This window comes from Phyllobates terribilis, unplaced genomic scaffold (genome assembly GCF_046119375.1).
Source record: "Phyllobates terribilis strain yellow unplaced genomic scaffold, ASM4611937v1 Scaffold_5__5_contigs__length_657084704, whole genome shotgun sequence".
NCBI classification, from domain to species: Eukaryota; Metazoa; Chordata; class Amphibia; order Anura; family Dendrobatidae; genus Phyllobates; species Phyllobates terribilis.
The window spans coordinates 162,175,204-162,199,100 of NW_027362765.1; the positions used below are offsets into that span (position 1 = coordinate 162,175,204).

Here is a 23,897-nt window from a genome sequence, read left to right on the forward strand (position 1 = left end):
CCCCCTGGGGTTTTTGCCTTCTTCTGGATCAACATGTTAGGCTATAGGTTGAACTCGATGGACTTAAGTCCAACCTTGAAAACGTTGAAAGTATGGAAAGTTAGCTTAACCCCACAAAAGGTATTTTCCGCCATTTGTTGTGTAGTATCTTTGGAAGATCTCGTTGTTCTATTTTCCACCAAACTTCTGTCGTCTAAGCAGAAGATAATTTCTGTCAATTGATTTTGTGAACTATTCCTACAAGACGGCAGGATTTAGTGTCTAACCCCCTGGTTGTGTGCAGGATGACTCCCATTGTGCGCCCAGTCTCCGCTCCTCCTCCTCCTCCTCTCACGCTTACATAGCAGCCGGCTCTTTAGTCCTTCCAGTCACTGTGCTCAGCCTCCAGGTTATCTCTGCTCCTCCACTGCCAACATGTGAGGGCCAAATAAAGCCAGCTCCCTCTCCAGAAGTCCTCTCCTCCAGCCAGCATGCGCTACAAGCTTGTGAGGTTAGTACCAGCTCAGCTCTTTTCCCTTTCTCTTCGTCCTTTTATTTTCTCTCTCTCTCTGTATTTATGGTCAAATACCTGCGGCTCTATAACTCAAACTTCCACTGACTGGGGATGCTGAGAGTTGTAGTTTCACAATAACAATGGCATCTATAGTATAACTGCGCTGATGGACCATATTGGGACTTTTTATATTGTTCTGCATTTCACTGGCACATATAAGGGTCCAATTTTGTTTATTACCACCTTCACCTAAACATCTCCATCTTATTTGTAGGCCTAATTAATAAATTACTGTCACATTCTATAGTCCTGAAAATCGCTTCCATCAGATTGTGCCACCGAGGTGTCTGAGCAATGGAAAGTATGATAGATTTCAACACGTGGCCGATGCTGTACAACTGTTAACATATGTAAATGCGTAAAACCTGTGGGGGGCGCTCTCTCATGTGCATTGTCACTACTTAAGGTCAATTTTTTTTTTTTTACTTTTATTTGACAGATATTGTTCATTTCTCATGGAAAATTATATATATTATGTGTGGGTGTATATATATATATATATATATATATATATATATATATATATATATATATATATATATATATATATATATATAATATATATATTTTTTTTTTACCTGAGGGTCATTAAACGTTAGTGATAGGTCTAGGTGGGCCCACACTAGCTGTGAGGTGGTGGTGGACGGGCGGCGCTTCTGATACATGGGGGACAAAGTCCATATTTGCCAGCTAAGCTCTTTATCTAGAGACCAGGCCAGAAGAGAAGCATTATAGGTGGCCCCCTCATCAGTGGTAGTTAATGAGTTAACGATTAGACCCTCCTATTACCTCATGGTGAACTTTAATGCCCCATAGTGTCATGAGGTTACGGAGATTTAGGTTACTGCCGGCTCCTGGTGTGTAATGAGAATGGTGTCTATTAGATGCCATATTATGTGACAGATCTTTAAGTATATGTAGATTCTGTGTTATTTAATCCCTTAATATATCGTTATAGTGGTCTGATACAGAGCTCCACATCCCCTACAGTGCTTCAGAGAGTACCTGTCTATTTTACCCACCCTCTGACGTGTCATACATAGTGAGTGACATGCCAGAAGTTTTGATGAGCGGGAGTTATTTTACTGAGACCCCCATGCAAATCTAAAACTTAGGGGAGAAGCTGTTTCCTGCACGCTGTTTATTTTCATTTTTGGCGCCCCCCCCATAGTCTTCCATATAGTGTAATGCGCTCCACATAGTCCTCTATAAGTGTAATAGTGACTACAAAAATTAATTTATGTTCAGCTTGAAAAATGTAATGGTAATATTCTAGCTGCCTGCAGACACCACTAGTGGGCGCTAAAGTAATGTACTGCATACTGTTTATACAAGTTTGTACAGTGAATTCAATATTAAACGTTTGTTCCCATCTTTAGATGTTAGCATGGCCAGCCACTGCTCCATTTATATTAGGCATTTCGGAGCCCCATTATTGGGATCAGTGGGGTCCCAGCGGTTGGACCCCCACAATCATTAAATTAGTACCTATCCAATTGATGGGGGGATAGCTTGTAAAGATGGGATAACCATTTACAACAGTATGGGGTAAGCTCCCTGGTGACAATCCTATCTAAAAATGTGGTAATATGTTCAAGTGGCTTTATCGTTTAAAGTTTAAGAGACTGTCGGTCTTTATTAGTCCCATAGGCTTCAATGGAGAGGAGCCTCTGCATGCACGGCCACCACTATTATATGTTGCTCCTTAGGGGATCATGTGGGGTCTGGATCCAAGAGTAGAGATTGGATATCCACCAATTTTTTTCACGTAGGGGCCCCACTAACCTTGGTCCAGAACCTTGTACCAGTGGTACCAAACCCTAGTGTGTAATCATTTACATCAGAATGGCTATTGTCCATTGTTTGACACTACAGAATCCACAACGTTAATGCCTAGACATCAAATGTCAGCTCTGACATGGCCAACTATGATACCGCCAAAATCATGGTGGCAACCACCCTGTCCATTCATCATTGCTAGCTTCCTGAAATATTCACCACCTGGTAAACAGTCCATGGGCTACAGGACGCTCTTTCCACACCGGTCAGAGCACACTCCGTGCTACAGTGGATACCTAGCAAATGTACTTGTCCCTGGGTGAAGGTAACCTCTTCTCGATGGGTCTTCCTAGACTAATGAATGATGAATGCAATGAGCGGACAAGTAGAACACGCTGATAATTATTATATTTAGCCACAGACTTCAGCTTTATGTCTGGATATGTTCCACTCAATAATGTCTAGGGATTTTTTTTCAGCTTATTCTTTGGTTCCTCCAAGATATTTAGTAAAAGTTGGAACTGACATGCTTCCTTTCAAAGGGTTGAAAAAACTGTTCAGCTGTACCAGATTCAAAGAGAGTCTCTTGTGACAAAATGACTGTTCAAACCAAGCACAGGCTCTGTGCACCCTTGGTGTGGCCGAACAGTTCAGTGCATTTTCCTACTTACTGGTTTTTCATCTATCTCCGCCCTTCTCTGGCTTCTGGAAAGTGAGAGCTGTCAATCAAGGAACAGGAATATGGAGATGGATGAAAAACAAGTAGGTGGGAAGTCGCACTGAACTGCACGGCCATGGGTACACCGAGCGCCTGTGTTGCCTATGAACAGTCACTTTGTCCTGATAGATTCCATTTAAAGAAGGCATGAGATAACTGCGGGATGACCGCTGTCTAGCTATAAAGTCTCTTGCCAGCTGTAAAATGTTCTTATTGAGCTGTCAGCGGGATGTCTGCTTGGGTGGAAATTGTTTTTGGCTCAGCAAAACATGAATTCAGCGGGGAGAGGGACATATGCTGCTGCCTTCTCTCTTGTGGGAATATAGGAGTAGGCATGTTGAAACTCAATATACCCCATCCTTCCCCCCCCAATATCTGATGTTAGGGATGAATCAGAATGGCCCATGATGAATTCTCATAAAACAAAAAACCCCGTAATCCAGGATCATTATTCTAAGATCTTGACATTTGCCTCCTACTGAAAGTTGTTTGCCTATAACCTAGTCAAACTGTTTTTGATAGGTGTCTGCCTTAGGGGTTACATAGTTTATAAGGCCGAAAAAAGACAAGCGTCCATCCAGTTCAGGATATTTCTTGTGCACTGCAGCTATTCTGCAGCGTTGATCCAGGGGAAGGCAAAAAAACGCCATGCGGTATAGGCCAATTTACATCATTGAGGAAAAATTCACTTCCCGACTCCAATCTGGCAGTCAGATTAAATCCCTGGATTAATTAACTATCTCTAAGCAAAAGATGTAATTTTATTGTTCTCAAGAAAGGCGCCCAGGCCTCTCTTGAACTCATTAAGTGAGTTGGACATCACCACTTCCTCTCCCAGAGAGTTCCAGAGTCTCACGTCTCTGACCGTAAAGAATCCCCTTCTATGCTGGTGCAGGAACCTCCTTTCCTCCAGATGCATAGTGTGCCCCCTCGTCCCCCCCTGATGTATTTATACATGTTTATGAGGTCTCCCCTAAGCCTTCTCTTTTCCAACGTAAATAGGCCTAATTTTGACAACCTCTCTGGGTATTCTAGTCCCTCCATTCCCTTTATTACCTTAGTCGCCCTCCTTTGTACCCTCTCTAGCTCCAATATGTCTTTCCTGAGCACCGGAGCCCAGAACTGTGCACAATATTCTAAGTGCGGCCTTACCAGCGCTTTATACAGAGGAAGAACAATGTTCTCATCATATGCCCCTATTCCTCTTCTGATGCATGCCATGACTCTATTTGCCTTCGCAGCTGCTGCCTGACACTGGGCACTCCAATTTAATTTGCTATTAACCAAGACGCCCAGGTCCTTCTCCATGTCAGATTTCCCCAACGGTTTCCCATTTAATATGTATGGGTGACTGCTGTTTTTCTTTCCCATGTGCATGACCTTACATTTATCGGCATTGAACCCCATTTGCCATTTTTTGGCCCAACTCCCCAATTTATCTAAATCCTCCTGTAGCTGTGCCCTATCCTCATCTGTATTAACTACTTTACAAAGTTTAGTATCATCTGCAAATATTGCTATTTTACTATGCAACCCTTCCACTAGATTATTAATAAATATATTAAATAATATAGGGCCCAAGACAGACCCTTGAGGCACCCCGCTAGTAACCCTGACACACCCTGAGCTTACTCATTGATAACCACCCTCTGCTTTCTATCACTCAGCCAGCTATTTACCCACTTGCACACATTATGCCCCAGACCAAGCATTCTCATTTTATATACCAACCTTTTGTGTGGCACAGTATCAAACGCTTTGGAGAAGTCAAGGTATACAACATCCACTGACTCTCCCCGGTCCAGCTGTGAGCTCACCCCCTCGTAGAAGGCGATCAGGTTTGTTTGGCAGGAGCGATCCCTCATGAATCCATGTTGATATGGAGTTAGACAGTTATTATCATTAAGATATTCTACAATAGCATCTCTAAGAAATCCTTCAACAATTTACCCACAACAGACGTTAAGCTGACTGGTCTATAGTTCCCAGGGTCACTTTTAGACCCCTTTTTGAATATTGGTACTACATTTGCTTGGCGCCAGTCTAGTGGGACAGTCCCTGTCCATAAAGAGTGCTTGAATATAAGATACAGCGGCCTGTCTATCACATTTCTTAATTCTTTTAGTACCCGGGGGTGTATGCCATCTGGGCCTGGTGACTTGTCTATTTTGATATTATTTAGGCGTTTCTGAACTTCCTCCTGGGTTAGGTGGGTGATATTTAGCGGAGGGTTTACTTTATCACTCTGCATTTCCTCCGATAAATTGTTTTCTTTTGTGAAAACAGTGGAGAAGAAGCTATTGAGTAGGTTTGCTTTACCCTCATCGCCCTCTATGATTTTACCCAGGTTATTTTTCAATGGGCCAACTCCATCAGTTTTAATCCTTTTACTGTTTATATAGTTAAAGAACAGTTTGGGATTCGTTTTACTTTCCTTGGCAATTAGTCTCTCTGTCTCCTCTTTTGCTATTCTTATTTGTTTCTTACAGATTTTGTTTTTTTCCCTATAAGTTATTAGCGCTTCCTCTCTGCCTTCTTTTTTAAGTTTACCGAAAGCCCTTTTTTTGTTTTTCATTGCCCTCTTGACTTCCTTATTTAGCCACATTGGCTTCCTCCTATTCCTAGCCCTTTTATTCCCATAAGGTATGTACCTTCTACAGTGACTATGTAGGACTGTTTTGAAAATTTCCCATTTTCTATCCGTGCTCCTATTACTGAAGATAGGATAATAAGGTAATATTTGTAATGTACATAGCAGGGTTGAGTTGGGCGATATGTACCCAGGTGCAGGGTCACAGCCGTCATTGATATTAGTGGAATGTACCGAGCCATTTGTGGGTTGGAGAACCCATGAGAACCTTCTCACTTCTCTGCCACAGACATAAAACGCATCCTATTAGTTGTCGACTCATTTCATGGTCAGTATAAGGTAATTACTGTAATACAGTGCCCTCCTGTGCCAGACCCTTCTACTTCATTATCGCACCTAGATGATAATCACTTCCCCAGTGACCAAAGTTTTCTTAGCTTCCATGTGTCTTCACCATCAGCTTTGTTTTACCATTAAGATAGGTGTGATTTTTCACTCCCTTTTAAATCAAATTCATAGCTTCTTGTTAGTCCCAGACACATCTGTACTGCTATGTTTTAGACACTTAAAGGGCAAGTCCATCTAAACACAAAACACCTTTAAAGGGGTTGTCCAGAATTGTTATATTCTTGACTTCTTTTCAACCTCAAATCGGTGGTGATCTGACACCTGGCACCATCCAGCTGTTTCAGCTCTCGCTATAGAAGGATGTAAACCTTTAAGGGAGCCTAAAGACACCGCTGTGTACCTGTGTCGCAGCTGTCCTCAGGTACTGCAGGTCAGCTCTTATTGATGTGAATGAGATCTGAGCTGCAGTAACCAAGAACATTCATTACACTGAGCTGATCAAGCAGCTGATCACTAGGGGACTGGTTGTCAGACTGCCATTAATATATATTGATGATATATCCTGGGGATAGGTCATCAATACCAGAAAACTTGGACAGCCCCTATAAATCGCCCATTTTTCTCAAGCCATTATCAAGTCTGTGCAGCTGCTTCCAGTTATATCTGGACCTAAGAATGGAGCTTCATGACAGCCATTGTGATATTCCATGTCCAGCACGGGAGGTCATCCTGGTTCCTGAGACTCCAGAATGGCTAATCTGTCCTGTTTTGCCCATCTCATGTAAGGAAGGCTGCAAGTGTAGGAAAACTAGAGATGGGCAAGTTGATTTGTGCTTTATCAGACATCCAGTCTACTCCGCCATGTCAGCCTGGCATCGTAGCCGCCTCTCTTGCCCTTGACATCATGACTTTGTGCGTGGCCTAGCTTCTATGACATCGTTTCATGATGTCGCAGGGCCTAGTAAGCACTAGAGATGTCCAGGATGCCGAGCCTAGATGTGAAGACAGGCTGCCACCTTGGTCCGTACTTGATGCTGGACCACGGCCGCTAGAGTCAAATTACTCATCTCTGGAAACAAACCCTTTGGCAGCTTTAATGGCGGCCATGTTGGTTGTCAGCAAACTTTTGACTAAAAATTCTAATTGAGAAAACGTTGGACAGAAATATTTTTTTCACATTAAGAACAAAAGTGTTTTTAGTTTGGCAGTAACTAATGGAAGAGTCATCAGGCGGCTCTGAAGGCTGCGGGGTCTTTCATCTGAGGATTATGTGGGTAAACAGTCCAGCACATCCTCTTGGGACAATAGTTTGTGAAGTTGTTGAGCTGAAGGCTCCATTTCTTTGTGTTTATTCTGGATAAACATAGACTTTAGGATAAGGGGGATAAGGGGGATCCTCCTTTGTGTAGAAGGCTTCATGTGCCCTCTGAGCCCTGGACATAGCCACCCTATATATCTACAGGTTTGTAAGCAGGTTGGTCAATCCATTGATAATTAGTTGGAGATAAGTAAAATCCTGAGATTGGAGGTCAAATGTTTTGTTTCCACAGAGGCTTAGGCCGCCTTGTGACAACTATGTGACTTATGATTGTGAAGGAAATGCTAAATGGTGAACTACCAACATATAAGAACAGGAAAAATGGCCTGTTTTTATAACACTGCGCCTCTCTTGTCAATGATTGTAACAGGAACTACAGTTCAAAACCATCCACTTGAATAGGAGCTAAATTGCTGGACCCTGGAGAGGCCATACACAGCTATTCCGACTATATACGCTTATTACATGTGCTGATCGGTGGGGGTGCTGGAGGTCTGATCCTCAACGACCTGATGATGACCTATTTTATGGATAACAAAATCAATGTTAGTCCCAGACAGCCCTTTTAAGGGTCTGTTCACACACGTTTGATTTGACACGGCTTTCACTTTGGATTCTGTACCCAAATCTTCATCAAATCTGATAATGATAATGATGAGAATGGGGTTTTCAGAACCCAGTTCTTATGCTGTAGAAAATTTACACCCAGATTTTTGTTCAAGCTGATGGGAAAATGCTAAACAAATAAGTAGCATGATCATTATTTCCGCATTTTCTGTAAGAAAAATCCAAGGATTAGACGTGTTTCGCAGTTTGGGTATGAACTGCGATGCATGGACCCTTCTGTGACAGTCCCATAGGCACATAGGAAGCTGTCCCTTTAGGAGACCTGTGTCCAGTCCTTGCATCATGGTCTGTACCCAGACCTCGAGATGTGTGAAACCAACCTTAGCATGTTTACATGACAATGGAGCAAATCCTCATGCAGAACTGCTGCACAACGGCAACACATCCACAGCACAAATCAGGGTCATTCTTTGAAATATATCCTGGATATAAAGGATTTGTCTGAAACCGGGCTCCGCATGGTTTAAATATTACCCTCAAAATGTATATTTGTCTACCTGCCCTCCCGACTGCAGAGGAGCTGCAGATGATCACTAGGTGAGTGTTTTCTTTTTCTAATGAATTTATTTTTAAGACCATGCTATACCCGGTGAGGACAACCCCTTTAAACCAACAAGTGAACAGAACTCACTCCGTTAAAGGGACTCTGTCAGCACAGAATGACTGTTCAAACCCTTTAATACGGAAAGTAACTGTGTTGATTTGCTGCTCTCTGCTGGTAAAATGGTGTTATTGCAAGATTTTACAAGGGCGTATTGTTACAATAGAAAATTCCTCCCTCATCTATGTGTGAGCAGCAGCAGAGTCCAGTGGTTTCTGGGACAGCTGGATTACAGATTCCCATAGTCCTGAATTGTAAATCTGCTAGTTCTGCAATAATGCATTTTTTTTTCCATCAGAACTAGTGCTGTATCACCACATATAACTATATCGATTATTGGTTTAGGACTCCTTAGTATCATCGCTAACTGTAGATATGACAGCGGACTCCAGGGTAGCCAACTTATTTTTATATTTTTTTCAATCAAGGACTGACAAAAAAATTTTTACGAACACAATGGAAAACCATAATAAATCGAAATATGGAAGTAGTAGTCTCATGTTTGAAAGTTATTCACTCGCCAATAGATAAAACATCCCGATCGCTAGGAGTCCGAATGCTGGGGCTCTCACCAATCCGAAGAACTTGGGCTCCGAAAAGTGAATTGAGCGGAGGTTGATCATGAGCACTGTCACTCCATTCATTGGTAATGGGATCGCCTTAGATAGCAGAGTGCTGTGCTCGGCCATCTCCAGCGGTCCTACTAGGAATGAATGAAGCGGCAATGTGCGTAATGGACCTCGATTATCACAAGACTATGCAGAGCACCTGGGATCGGTAGGGAGTCCCAGCGATTGGACCCTCAGGGTTCAGGAAGTTATCCCCTATCCAATGTATACCCCTATATATATACAGACTTAATTATTAGTATGAGCATAGTGACATTATTTACTGTCCACAGTAAAATGATGAAAATTCCTATCATAATAGTCTCCCAGCTTCAGAAAAATCTCGGACATATTCATTTTTTTTCCATGCACGGGGAAAAGTGACCTATTTTTCCTGACTGTCCGGGAATTTCTGGAAGGCTAGTAACCCTGCGCCCAGCTTTCACGCAAACCGATGATGCCAGGAAATTACTGAACACCATGTTACCAATTCTGAGACATAAGTCTACTTTAGTGATTTTTCTGTTGATGTCAGTGATGTTGTGCAATGCTCTTGCTCTCTGTTATCAGCTCATTTGCAGACCTGACCCCATTTGTTTGTCTTCACACAGGGCGATCACCAGTAGCCTGGCCCAGGAGAGGCCCGGTTATCTGTTTTGCCTACCAGAGCAGGGCTTCCTAAAACCTTCAGTGAATGGCAGCTTGCATCTCCCGCTGACTCCTGCCAAGCTGGACCCCTCCGAATTCTGTGAGGAGGCTGCCAGATACCCACCAGCGTGCTCCAGTGAGATCCCAGTGCCTGACTGCAAACATACAGCCCAGGAGGATGACAAACACACGGCATCAGCGGAGACAGGCCGCCATGTCAGAGATGCTTCTACAATCACAGGTGAGCGGGTACATGGTCACCTGGTGCCACCACCATCCATCCACCATCTCACTATTTCTATTTCTAAAAACATGGTGCTAGGGGGGGCTACAGGGAGTCGTCATGGTGGTCATTAAAGGGGGACTACACAGGTGCCCATCTAATATGGGACTATACAGGCGCCCATCTAATATGTGTAACATGTTTGGCTTTTGTTGGAGGTGGGGGATCAGACTTATTGAGTTTTTCAACATACCATGATCTTTTGTTCTCGTAATGGCTTACTCCCCTCTCCCCATTCAGAGCGCATGCATGCTGAACCCAGCAGAGCCTGCATGTATATGGGGATTGTCATTCACCTGACAGCAATGGAAAGCTAAAAATAGCCTTATTTTAACTTCCTTATCACAGAGGGGGGCATTTTATCCCAGCAAATACAACTTCCCACACAGTGCGCCAAGATGTACACTGCTCAAAAAAATAAAGGGAACACTCAAATAACACATCCTAGATCTGAATGAATTAAATATTCTCATTGAATACTTTGTTCTGTACAAAGTTGAATGTGCTGACAACAAAATCACACAAAAATCATCAATGGAAATCACATTTATTAACCAATGGAGGCCTGGATTTGGAGTCACCCCCAAAATTAAAGTGGAAAAACACACTTCAGGCTGATCCAACTTTGATGTAATTGTCCTTAAAACAAGTCAAAATGAGTCTCAGTATTGTGTGTGGCCTCCACGTGCCTGTATGACCTCCCTACAACGCCTGGACATGCTCCTGATGAGGTTGCGGATGGTCTTCTGTGGGATCTCCTCCCAGACCTGGACTAAAGCATCCGCCAACTCCTGGACAGTCTGTGGTGCAACGTGACGTTGGTGGATGGAGCGAGACATGATGTCCCACATGTGCTCAATCGGATTCAGGTCTGGTGAACGGGCGGGCCAGTCTATAGCTTCAATGTCTTCATCTTGCAGGAACTGCTGACACACTCCAGCCACATGAGGTCTGGAATTGTCCTGCATTAGGAGGAACCCAGGGCCAACCGCACCAGCATATGGTCTCACAAGGGGTCTGAGGATCTCATCTCGGTACCTAATGACAGTCAGGCTACCTCTGGCGAGCACATGGAGGGCTGTGCGGTCCTCCAATGAAATGCCACCCCACACCATTACTGACCCACTGCCAAATCGGTCATGCTGAAGGATGTTGCAGGCAGCAGATCGCTCTCCACGGCGTCTCCAGACTCTGTCACGTCTGTCACATGTGCTCTGTGTAAACCTGCTTTCATCTGTGAAGAGCACAGGGCGCCAGTGGCGACTCTGCCATTCCTGGTGTTCTGTTGCACATGCCAGGCATCCTGCACGGTGTTGGGCTGTGAGCACAACCCCCATCTGTGGACGTCGGACCCTCATACCACCCTCATGGAGTCGGTTTCTAACCGTTTGTGCAGACACATGCACATTTGTGGCCTGCTGGAGGTCATTTTGCAGGGCTCTGGCAGTGCTCCTCCTGTTCCTCCTTGCACAAAGGTGAAGATAGCGGTCCTGCTGCTGGGTTGTTGCCCTCCTACGGCCCCCTCCACGTCTCCTGGTGTACTGGCCTGTCTCCTGGTAGCGCCTCCAGCCTCTGGACACTATGCTGACAGACACAGCAAGCCTTCTTGCCACAGCTCGCATTGATGTGCCATCCTGGATGAGCTGCACTACCTGAGCAACTTCAGTGGGTTGTAGAGTCCGTCTCATGCTACCACGAGTTTGAAAGCACAACCAACATTCAAAAGTGACCAATACATCAGCCAGAAAGCATTGGTACTGAGATGCGGTCTGTGGTCCCCACCTGCAGAACCACTCCTTTATTGAGGGTGTCTTGATAATTGCCAATAATTTCCATCTATTGTCTATTCCATTTGCACAACAGCATGTGAAATTGATTGTCAATCAGTGTTGCTTCCTAAGTGGACAGTTTGATTTCACAGAAGTTTGATTTACTTGGAGTTATATTCTGTTGTTTAAGTGTTCCCTTTATTTTTTTTGAACAGTGTATAGTCTCCAGTACATGTGGTGACAGTTTTCACACGTACTGGAGACATTGACACACGCAGACCCATTTAAATCTACGCGTCTGCGCACATGTCAGTGTATTTCCATGGACCATGTGTCCATGTGCTCCACACGCTGACATGTCCCGTTTTTTTAATGGATGCACGGTCCGCCAAAGTGTCTCATGTTGAACACACACGGATAACATCCATGTGTCATCAGTGTGACACGTACCGGCGCCTGGGAATCAGCGGTACAGTTAACGCTGTTCCCAAGCGCCCTTTGCTGAACGCTGCCCTCATCATGGTTCCCTGTCGGCTCTGTGATCAGCACCAGCAGGGACAGTGATGAGGGTAGTAGTGACCCTGTATAAAAATTAAGAATAAAATAATAAAATCCTTATACTCACTTGTCTGGAGATGTCCTGCGCCGTAATCTTCTGACCGCTGACACAGAGCAGCCGGGGAGAATGAGCCGCTCCAGCGAGCAGGGCCTGGAGCTGAGCTCAGTAGCGGTGTCCTGTCACTAACTTAGAGCAGCTCCAGAGCTGCTCGCTGGAGCGGCTCATTCTCCCCAGCTCCTCTGCGTCACCGGTCAGAGGATTACTGCGCAGGACATCTCTGGACAGGTGAGTATATGGATTTTATTATTTTATTCTTATTTTTACACATGGACACTGTGGAAGCAGACAATACTACCCTTATCATTGTCCCTGCTGGTGCTGATCGCAGCGCCGGCAGGAACCATGATGAGGGCAGCGTTCAGCACCTAGCGCTTGTTTCCCAGGCGCCGGTCTGTGTGATCCTGATGCGGCACACTGGCTGCACGGGACACTGATATCTCCGGTACTGGTAATATACGGGCGTGTGAAACCGGCCTTACCGTGTGATGCAGTATATAGTCTAAATGATGATCTCCTATGAAGCCTAGTAACACTTGCACCTCAGGATCGCAACGCAGGGGAACTAAAGCACGCTTCTGCACACGCGCACTAATACACTGACAGTTGTTCCTTTGAAATGCTGTTGTCGTTGATTGGCAGCGGCATCTTGATGGTTAAGCAGCAGCAATTGGAGCTAGTGCCAATCGCTGCCGTTCTAGGCAGATGCTGGCTGGGTTACATATGGCCATATGCATCAAGGGTTTAAAATTGATGAGCGTCATCCAAGCAAAATGAAGGCTGCTGTGACTGCATTGATAGAGAATACAAACAAGCTAATACAACCGTACAATCACAGAATCAGCAGTCGGACCCCCACACATTATCACGTATCTTCTGGATAGGTGATAAGTAGTGCTGAGCGAATTTGTTCGGCATTTCAAATTCGGGTTCGTGTTCGGGGTTCCGGCTTGTTCGCGCCAAAATATCGGCTCCACCCACGAACATTCCTGATTTGCCACGCTGTCACGCAGATAACATCTGCGTGACAGCGTGGTAAATCAGGGATGTTCATGGGAGGAGCCGATTTTTTGGCGCGAACAAGCTGGAACCCCGAACACGAGCCCGAATTGATTCCCAGTCACAAGCCAAGTGAGGAGTCCTGAAAAAGCAAGGGACTTGTCAGCCATATAAATAATGCAAATAGCCTATTAAGAGAGCAAGACGACTGTCAGAGGCCACTTCAGTTCTCTTGATTTGAATTGATGAGGGGCAAAAACCCCAAAATGCATGTCAGATGGAGTGTCTGGTTTCTCTTTTATCGCAAGTCATGTAGGCAAGGCTAGTTAAGAATCGATATTGACTTTTAGGATTGCTACCACAATAGTTGGCACTAGAGTTTCTGTCCTCTCCCTCTCTGAAGAGGCTATTTGCATATTTAAAATACCAGAGGTGCATGCATGGCCTATTAGACTCTATATGCTAATTTGTTGCTCTCCAAAAGGAAAAACTTTCCCCCTCCTTTATGTAATTAATTTATAAACTTCGTTCATGGGTCTAAAAGAAGAGATTTTGATGGGGGCCTGCACAGTTCCTTAGGTAATGGAGATCCCAGGGCATGTGCCCTAGTTTCCCTTCCTGTAGTGTGGCAATGTACCCACATATATGTGCACAGTAAGTCATACACTTAGTTGCACACATAGTACATATCTGTGCACAAGTCACACACATTCAGGCTTGGACTGGCCCACAGGAGAGCAGGAGAATCCTCCGGTGGGCCCCTGTGCAAGACTGGGCCACCACCCTCTTATAGCAGCAGTACTTAAATCACTATCTACAGACAAAGGCAGCTGCTTATTCATCTAACAATCTACCCAGTTCATTATTATAGAAATTTGTGATTGAGGATAATGTCACATTTGCATATAGCTGAAAAGTGGGGCCCTGGAGTTGGTTGCTCGTGGGCCCTTGGCACCCTGGTCTGACACTGCGTGACATATATTACACATATGAGCACAAGAATTCACACATTTAGGTAGTCACACACCTAACTATGTGCATGCACAATTTTTCATGCAGACACACACACTCACTCACTCCATAATCACTCATTACATAGCTTTACATTGCATTAGATTCATAAGCGGGGACATGTACAGACAATAAATTCAGTACAAGGTAATAATTAAACAGTTATATTAGGATTGAGGTCCCTGCTTGCAAGCTTACATTCTATAAGGAAATGGGGGGGCACAATAGGTGAAAAGTGCTTGTTATTTCAGGTCTGGCAATTATAAGTAGGGATTTTCATATAAAGCTGCATGATCCGGTCATCAGCCCGTATGTTTAAGTGCAATAATCAAGTATCGAGTACAGTTAACTTGTGCATGGAGGGTGTGGAGACAGATGAATAGTAGGGTGCAGATTCTCAATAATATTTAGAAGGGGAAAGTTAGTTTATTGAGTTGAAGCTTTAGGCTTGTTTAAAGAGATACCTTTTTAAAGCACATTTGAAGACGTGGGGGCTAGGTATCAGTCGGATCATCTGGGGTAGTGCATCCCAGAGAACTGGCGCAGCACAAGAGAAGTCTTGGAGACCGAAGTGCGAGGTTCCGATTATGGGGGATGTTAGTCTTAGGTCATTTGAAGAACAGAGGGCACGTGTAGGGCGATAGACAGAGATGAGAGAGGAGATATAAGGCAGTGCAGAACTGTAGAGAGCTTTGTGGGTGAGAGCGATGAGTTTATATTGGACCCTGTAGCGAATAGGCAACCAGTGTAATGACTGGCACAAGGTGGAGGCATCGGTGAAGCAGCTGGACAGAAATACGACCCTGGCTGCCACATTCAGGATGGATTGGAGAGGAGAAAGTTTGGTAAGAGGGAGACCGATCAGAAGAGAGTTGCAGTAGTCCAGACGAGAGTGAATAAGACCGACAGTAAGAGTTTTAGCAGTTTCAAAGGTGAGAAAAGGTCGGATTCTGGAGATGTTTTCAAGATGCAGATGACAAGAGCGAGTGAGTGATTGTATATAGGGAGTAAAGGAAAGTTTAGTGTCGAATATGACCCCCAAGGTAGCGAGCGTGCTGCTTGGGAGTTATGGTTGAACCCTCCAAGGTAATTTCAATGTTAGGTAGGGTTAGGTTAGTAGAGGGGAGAAACACAAGAAGTTCCGTTTTGGAGAGATTCAGTTTGAGATAGAGGGAGGACATGATGCTAGACACAGCAGACAGACAATCCTTGGTATTTTTTATTAGGGTAGGGGTGATTTCAGGAGAGGAAGTGTATAGTTGGGTGTCATCAGCATAGAGATGATACTGGAACCCAAATATGCTGATTGTTTGTCCAATAGGGGCAGTGTATAGAGAGAAGAGGAGGGGGCCTAGGACTGAGCCCTGGGGAACCCCGATAGTAAGGGGAAGAGGAGAGAAAGAGGAGCCGGCAAAAGATACAGTGAAGGAGCGGTCAGAGAGGTAGGAGGAGAACCAGGAGAGAACTGTGTCCTTGAGGCCTATAGAGCGGAGCATAGTGAGGAGGAGCTGGTGATCCACAGTGTCGAATGCTGCAGAGAGATCCAGGAGAATCAGCAGGGAGCAGTGACCTTTGGATTTATCTGTTAGTAGATCATTAGAGCCTTTAGTGAGGGCAGTTTCAGTAGAATGTAAAGAGCAGAAACCAGATTGTAAAGGGCCAAGAAGAGAGTTATCTGAGAGATAGCGGATTAGACGGGAATAGACCAGGCATTCCAGGAGTTTAGAGATGAAAGGAAGGTTAGCTAGTCCAGGGATGGCTTTTTAAGTAAAGGGGTTATGATGGCATATTTAAATGAGGAGGAAAAGATACCTGAAGAAAGGGAGAGGTTATATATTTTAGTCAGATGAATGGTGACCACCGGTGAGAGGGACTGCAGGAGATGTGAGGGAATGGGGTCACTGTTGCAGGTTGTAGTTCGAGAAGAAGTGAGGAGCTGGATAACTTCTTCTTCTGTAACAGGCTCAAAGAAGGCAAGTGAGCTTGAAGTGCGGCAGGCACTGGGGAGATTGGGCTGAGATGTCCTGATGGATGTGGCTGATTTTTTCTAGGAAATAAGTGGCCAGATCCTCACTGCTGAGGTTGGTGATGGGGGTCTGTGCTTTAGGTTTCAGGAGGGAGTTTAAGGTTTCAAAAAGTCGTTTTGGATCGTTGGATAGTGCAGTGATGAGGGTGATGAAGTAGGATTGTTTGGCCAGATGAAGGGCAGAGTTATAGGTTTTGAGCATGAATTTATCGTGGATGAAGTCTTCTGCTAAAAGTGATTTTCTCTACTGACAGATTGTCCATAAGCTGCTGTGTATTAATGGTACTTTTATTCCTATAAGTGTGGAAAGTGGGGGTGTCCCGGGTGAGGAGACAGTTCTTGACAGAGAAGGAAAGAAGATTGTGGTCTGAGAGCGGGAGAGCGGAGTTAGTAAAGTTATGCAGCGAGCAGAGACGGGAGAGGTCCAGAGTATTCCCGTCTTCATGCGTAGGAGAGTTGGTAAAGTGTGATAGACCGAATGAGGAGGTTAGAGAGAGTAGGTGAGAGGCAGATTGGGAGAGAGGATCATCGATGGGGATGTTAAAGTTTCCCATGATGAGGGTGGTGATGTCACAGGATAGAAAGTGAGGAAGCCAGGTGACAAAGTGATCCAGGAACTGGTGGGAGGAGCCTGGGGGGCGATACACAACCGCCACTCGCAGGGAAAAGGGTTTAAAGAGTCTGACGGTGTGGACGTCAAAGGAAGGAAACGTAGGTGTAGGAACCGGGGGGATGACCTGGAAAGCACATTGTGATGAGAGGAGCAAACCAACACCTCCACCCTGTCTGTTCTCAGGTCTGGTGGTATGTGAAAATTTCCGCCCACCAAACGAGAGAGCAGCAGCGGCGGTGGTGTCTGCATGCTGGATCCAGGTTTCTGTAAGAGCCAGAAAGTTAAGGGAATTAGAGAGGAAAAAATCGTGAATGTAAGTTAGTTTGTTACACACAGAGCATTCCAGAGAGCACAATGGAAAGCGATAGGAGAGGGCATGCACTGAATGTTAATAAGACTAGCAGGGTTTAATTTCCCAGAGGAGCATGCATGGCTTACAAGTCTCCTCACTCTGACATGCCAGGCCTGGTTGTCACTTTCCACAAGGAGAAACCTTACCCCTTAGACCTCATTAAATCAGTAGATGGCAGCATTGCACATGTGCAGAGCACAGCGGCTGATGGCTGTGATTTGTAATAGTCCACCTGTCCTGGCTCAGACCTGAGGTATAGTGTAGTCATCGGGTGATTATTGGGTATAAAATCCGGATGACTAAAGGGAAATGTGGTAGAGGTGATAGACCTGCTGTGTTGACATCCCACCAAGGACAACATCTACAAGGAGTTTGTATGTTCTCCCCGTGTTTGTGGTGGTTTCCTCCAGGTTCTCATGTTTCCTCCCACACTCCAAAGACATACTGATAGGGAATGTAGATTATGAGCCCCAATGGGGACAGAGTCGATAATGTCTGTAAAGCGCTGCAGAATATGATGGGGTTATATAAGTAAATAAACAAAAGATATATTTTCCTTACATTTTCCACTGACAAACAAGGTTCCCTTACAGTGGCAATGTCATGCTGTGTCAGCAGAGGGCAGCGCTGTGTCATATTCCATGAGTTATGGATTATATATACTTATGATTGTATTATTTTGTTAGATGCTATAAATAAATTTCCTGCCTTCAGATTCTTCCGATTTTTCCTATTGCAATATCATTGTGTGACCAGCAGAGTGCAGTGTTGTGTTTCAGACTTCATAGCCCTGTAGCTGATGTGTAATAGTGTGCACAGCAATATAAGCTCTTCCTGCTCCCACTGGGGTTGTCAGTCATCTTTTCCGAGATCCTGAATGGCAAATCTTTTAATATTGCTTCCGTTATGTGGAAGATTTCCAATAATCTTTACTGTAAACCGAATTGAACGGGAAAAAAGTTTTCTAAGTGACTTTGCGCATTAGTTCCTCAATTTTCTCTGTTTGCTGCCAATGAATTGAATTCACCTTTAATTACATCTAAATGCTGAAACAGCATCCAAGTCGCGTGATGATCCCTCATTACATCACAGGTGTCTTCCTTCTAACAGGCAGAGGGAGTCTGGTTTCCATTCAGTAGCAGCAAGCAGAGATCTTGAAAACCATAAATGAATCATTTAGTGTCTGACAATGATTAGAGAGTTAAATCTTACAGCGGATCTTCGTTCTTCCCTCTCCAGATGTGTGCACCAGTGGGGATGTCCCAGAAGTGGAGATCATCAGCCTGCTGCAGGAGCGGCTCCCGCACTACACACTGCGCGCCGACACCATGTTTGGCTACGAGCACGACGACTGGCTGCTCACCCCTCTGCTCCCGGCAGATTTACCTCTGCGCCTCACCCCTGAGCAGATAGAAGAAACCCTGAAATATTTCCGTAAGTTACCTCTTGGGTACACTGCATACACTGAGGCCAATTTCATAGAGGATCGGGATAGTTTTGGGAAAGGGAATAAATCCACTTAAGCACAGGGAGAAAATGCAACCCGTGCCAAGAACCTACCCGGGAGAACGTGCCAGTACTGCTAGTGCGTCCCATTACAAAGTAGTTGTTGGGTGGTGCTGGCAGCTTATCAAGGTAGGTAGGCACTTTCTCAAGAGGCATGGTGCGAGTTTCAAACATATGATCCACCTTAAAGGGGTTGTCCACTACTTGGACAATCCCTTCTCAATTGCTGCTGTATATTCCCCCATATAAAATATTAACAGCTTATACTCACTTCTGGTGCCAGCCCGCTCTACTGTCATTTTCACCTGGTTTTCGGCTCAGGGGTAATCTAGCAATTGACAACCCCTTTAAGTGAGGGTAGTGGCATAGCATGGGTTGCCAGTGCACAAGACATGGCATGTATTACCTCCTTTGGACTACAGTAATGCCCCTTAAAAGGAACCTATTACTCTATGCATGCTGGCCAAACCAAGGGCAGCATGAATCAGAACTGACTGCTCAATTGCACAATGGAAACATAACATGAAAAGCCGGGGTCTATAGGGAGATAAAGGACTAGTCTGGTGAGTCCTGGGCCGGCCTCTCTACCTACAGGACTGTGAGGGGTAAAGCCGGGCCCTATGCTCCCTGCTCTACCTCAACTGTGTTGACATTCTTTTGATGGCAATACAGTCAACGTGGCGCTAACCTGGAGATCGGAGGAATTGGGTTAGGGGTCTTCAGAACTAGTGACACCACTGCTACCATTTATTTTTTGTGCCCCTAATAATTTGCACCTAGAGCAACCTTGCCATGCCACCCCTAACCCTGTGCTACTGGGTTATTGATTTTCCTTGATGCAGCTCCTTTCCTGTCTATTACAGTATTTTTTATTTATTTTTTTTTTTTTTAATCCGATAAATTTTTATTAACGAAATTCAAACAAAGAAACAGAGTCCAGATATTACAATGTCCAGCAAGGTCACATATTTTCAATTACAGCGCATCCCCTCCCTTATTAAAACATCAACAACCCATACTCAGAAGTACATCCTCCTTTCGGGATCATCATCTCTCCACCCACGGTGTCCACAATGCATTGAACGTTTTTTCCCTTTTTCTTTTGCCATAAATACCTTTTTCCATATTTGCAATAAAGTCTGATTGTCTAAAAAAGTCGGCGGTTCTTCATTTATCCAATGCCTGGCTATTAATTTATGTGCAATGTATAACATTGAACTGATTTTGAATCTGGATCTCCTCCACATAACCTAAAATACAAACCACAGGATCCCTCTCAATTCTACAGTCGTACACTCCCTCTATAGTGTGTAAGGCAGCGCTAGTCATCATGCTGGGGGACACTCACTGCATCGGGTCAATTAAAGCACACCAGCCACGTTTTCCAGTATTTCACAATCCAGCAGTTTATTACACTTCACAACTGCTTATCACACAGTCCATCTCGGTGGCTCACCGGCATGTTTACAAACATAACATCCAGGAGCCTTTCAAGTGGCAGACAGGCCCGCTTGGCTCCAGTTACAGCCTTCAGCAAAGTCACTTATATCAATGTCCATATAACGCAGTTTTTTTACCTTTGCCGGGTCATAGCTGCTTCAGTCAGCTTTGTTCTGCCACAGCTGTGGCTCTAAGGCTTACCAAACGTGGACTCCAGCCCTTTTGTCCTCCAAGGCTACTGGCATCTCTCACACCCAAGGATCCAGCCTCTGCCTTTCAGGACTCTTGTCTTCCAATCCTCTGGCCCTCCAAGGCTACTGGCAACTCTTACACACAAGGATCCAGCCTCTGCCTTTCAGGCTTCACCAGGCCTCTCTAGGCCTCATTAAGCCTCTCCAGGCTAACTGTGTCCCACACACGGGAACAGGCCTCACGCCTTTCACACCCTGTCTCAAATCTACCAGGGTTTATATATCCTCCAGTGCGCACACAGGACCTGTGCTGATGTCGCAGTCATGTGACCAGTCCCCTGGGGGGAGGTACATGGTCAGCCAAAACACACCTCGGACCATTACAGTAATGCCGCAAGCCGCTGCATTACAAGTGTTAATAACCACTGTCCAGTATGAGTCCAGTCTGGAGCACTGCCACAACATATGTAAGATCCCGGCCCCATCAGCCTGACAACAAGGGCATTCAGAAGTCTGTCTCAGTCCTGCCCTATATAGCCTTTCAGGGGTCCTGTATAGTCTATGGAGCACATATATTTGTGAGAGTCTACCTGGCTCACTCAGTGACAATTGGGGTATGTATTCCATAATCGCCTCCCACTTATCCTCTTCTATCGGTCCCAGTTCGTCTTCCCACTTTCCTTTAGCCTTAATCGGGTAATTGATTAAAAAGGTGTGCATTAAGTCCTTATAAATACCTGACATAACTCCTTTTGTTCCCCCATCACTACACACATAGTCCACCAATATGTCATAGAAACCGTCTTACCCTGCACTATGTAAGCGTGACAGAACTGTCTATACTGGAATCTATTGATCTCAGATAACTCATATTCCTCCTGTAGTTTCTCTAAAGTCACTAGTCCTCGCGAGTCTTGTAATAGGGCCATGTATTGAATTCCTTTCCTCGTATAGTTTTTAAATTCCCCCATTTTGTCAAACTCCCGTCAGTTTTTCATTTTGCAATATAGGGGAATAATTGGGCAGGGCCTCCACTCCCCCCTAATCCTTTTACTCTCTTCCCATACCTTGTGTATCAGGGCCAGAGTGGGGCATGACAGTCCCAGTTTCCTAAAACTACCTGGCCTCCAGTCCTTGAACCAATGGACCTCTCCCCAGTATCCGAGTCAATATCCGTCACACCGAACCCGTGCCCTCTGTCTCTCTCCTTCCCCTCAGCTGTTGACCCTGAGCTGCTAGATAGTACATCCACGGGCTCGGGAGTGCCAGCCCCCCCTCATCTTTGGGCCTCTGTAATATTTCCAATCTAATCCTCGGTTGTTTTTTCCCCCATACAAGATCCCTAAATATAGAATTGATTGTACGGAACCACTGTTTAGGTAACCATATGGGGGCATTGTGCAGCTCGTACAGTACCTGGGGCATCAGCACCATTTTAATCAGATTTGTCCTTCCCACCATTGATAGATGTAATCTAATCCACGACCCCACTTTGCTTCTGAACTTACCCAGCTGTGGGACCAGATTCGGGTCTATATAGCTTCAGAGCAGGAGCGATACCTGAATGCCCAGGTACTTGAACTGCCGCACAACCGCCAACCTACTACCATCCGCTTCTATCCTAAGATCTTCACCACTACCGTCCACATCTAGAATGTGGGATTTCTCCCAATTAATTTCCAGGCCCGACATAGCCCCAAATCTCCCAAGGATGCTCATCACAGCCCGCAAAGGTCTTCCAGAAAAAGCAGCACATCATCTGCGTATAGTCTACTGCAGTATTTTACTTTATCGGAGCTGAGTTGCAATACCAGACACATCCCACAGACAAGTGTGGCGCTGTTTCTTGGAAATAAAACAGAACAATTTTGTGAATCCTTTGCACCTTTTTGAACAGTATTACAGTACCCTTCTATTGCAATACCCAATACTGCTGGCATCCACAGAATTTCATCTCACAGCTGATCACAGGGCACCTGAGGCTTGATACTTGGAGTCCTGCAGTATGAGATGGGGTTTACAAGACCCGAAATCCCCTTTACTGCATAAGTGATCTCTAGTAATTTCTGAATCCTGCAGTTGCCAAGTGCCCTGGTGCTTGTGTGGGGGTGACGGCGAGATCTTAAGCGCCTGAGGAAAATGCCAAGTATAAAGCCCATAGTCCTTGGTCGTATCTGATATATCGCATGCACTGAAATGGAACTAAGCTGCAATACCAGGCACAACCCATGGACATAAGGGGCTCTATTCTTCCCCCTGACAGCCACCTAAATCCCAAGAGGGTACTCCCACCTTTTGTAGGAGTTGCAGATACCAAGGCTGTGCAGTTGATAAGACAATTTACCATCTCAAACCTCTGTTTTCTCCTTCCCCCATGACGGCACCACGGAGAGAGGGGATCCGCCCTTCAAGGACAGGAAACATACAGATAAAAGGGCGGTACCTCTCTCCCGCATCAGTTGGTTTCCTGTCCTTGACGGGATCCTACAGTTCCTAAAGGAGGCATACCTGCAGTACCTGCGGGGTGCCAGAAGATGAACGTCGTGGGATGCCAGGCCCGGCCAGTCCGATTCAGGCAGCGGGGGTTCCTTGCCTCGGCTGGTGCGGTGCCCTGAAGCGCCACCGCTGGGGTCAGAGGCCTTTAGGGTGTCCAGACGAAGAGGACGGGGCCCGCCGAGGCTTGCTGTGCTGGACCCCCCTGGTTGCGGCAGGTAGGACTTCCGGGTCTGCCGTGCATGCGCGAGCGCGCCAGGCGCCTCCTGATGGCGCGCCGCCGCAGTGCATGACTGGGAAACCAGTCTGCGCAGGTGCGAGGGAGGAGGGGTGCGCCGGATCACCGCAGGCACTATGGGAGGGACTCCCAGTGCCTTAAAAGACAGCTGGAGGCACCAGTAGAATGCTTCTCTGAAGCTCTGGCACTCTGTCTGGGAAAATATGAGTGACCAGAAGCTACTTGAAGAGCAAGAGCTGCATCCTCAGTCGCCACCGCCGCCACCAACTCAACACAAGAAGAAACCGGAAGAGACAGGACACCAGGATCGTAACAGTGGAAGCGGGCGCTCCGGCAGATCGTAGCAGCGCAACAAAGACTCCACCTCAGCATCTTCCAGGAGGACTCTGTCTACAAATATTGCTCCTCCTCCTGAACCAGTACCCTCTCTTCTGTCTGGTTGGTAAGTGATCTTCGTGAAAGTCCTCTTTGTAACTAGGGCCCCCCCTCTCTTTTTTTCTCTTACTAGGGAAGAAAGAGTACAGGAAAAACAAAGAATAGGACCTGTGCACTATGCTCGGAAGTCTTACC

At 45.5% G+C, this 23,897-nt stretch overlaps 1 protein-coding gene across 2 annotated transcripts in view; it reads left to right on the top strand.

Annotated features, from left to right (window-relative positions):
- The first annotated feature begins 367 nt into the window (after nt 1–367).
- The window catches only part of HAP1 (huntingtin associated protein 1), an 86,372-nt gene continuing 62,842 nt past the window's right edge, over nt 368–23,897 (top strand). The window contains exons 1-3 of one of the 2 annotated variants that reach the window (XM_073683308.1): nt 368–490; nt 9,754–10,031; nt 18,699–18,893. In XM_073683308.1, coding sequence (XP_073539409.1) covers nt 471–490; nt 9,754–10,031; nt 18,699–18,893 — 493 coding nt within the window. In that variant the 5' untranslated portion in view covers nt 368–470. The remainder of the gene's footprint in view (nt 491–9,753; nt 10,032–18,698; nt 18,894–23,897) is intronic. The other variant, XM_073683311.1, reaches the window with a different exon arrangement.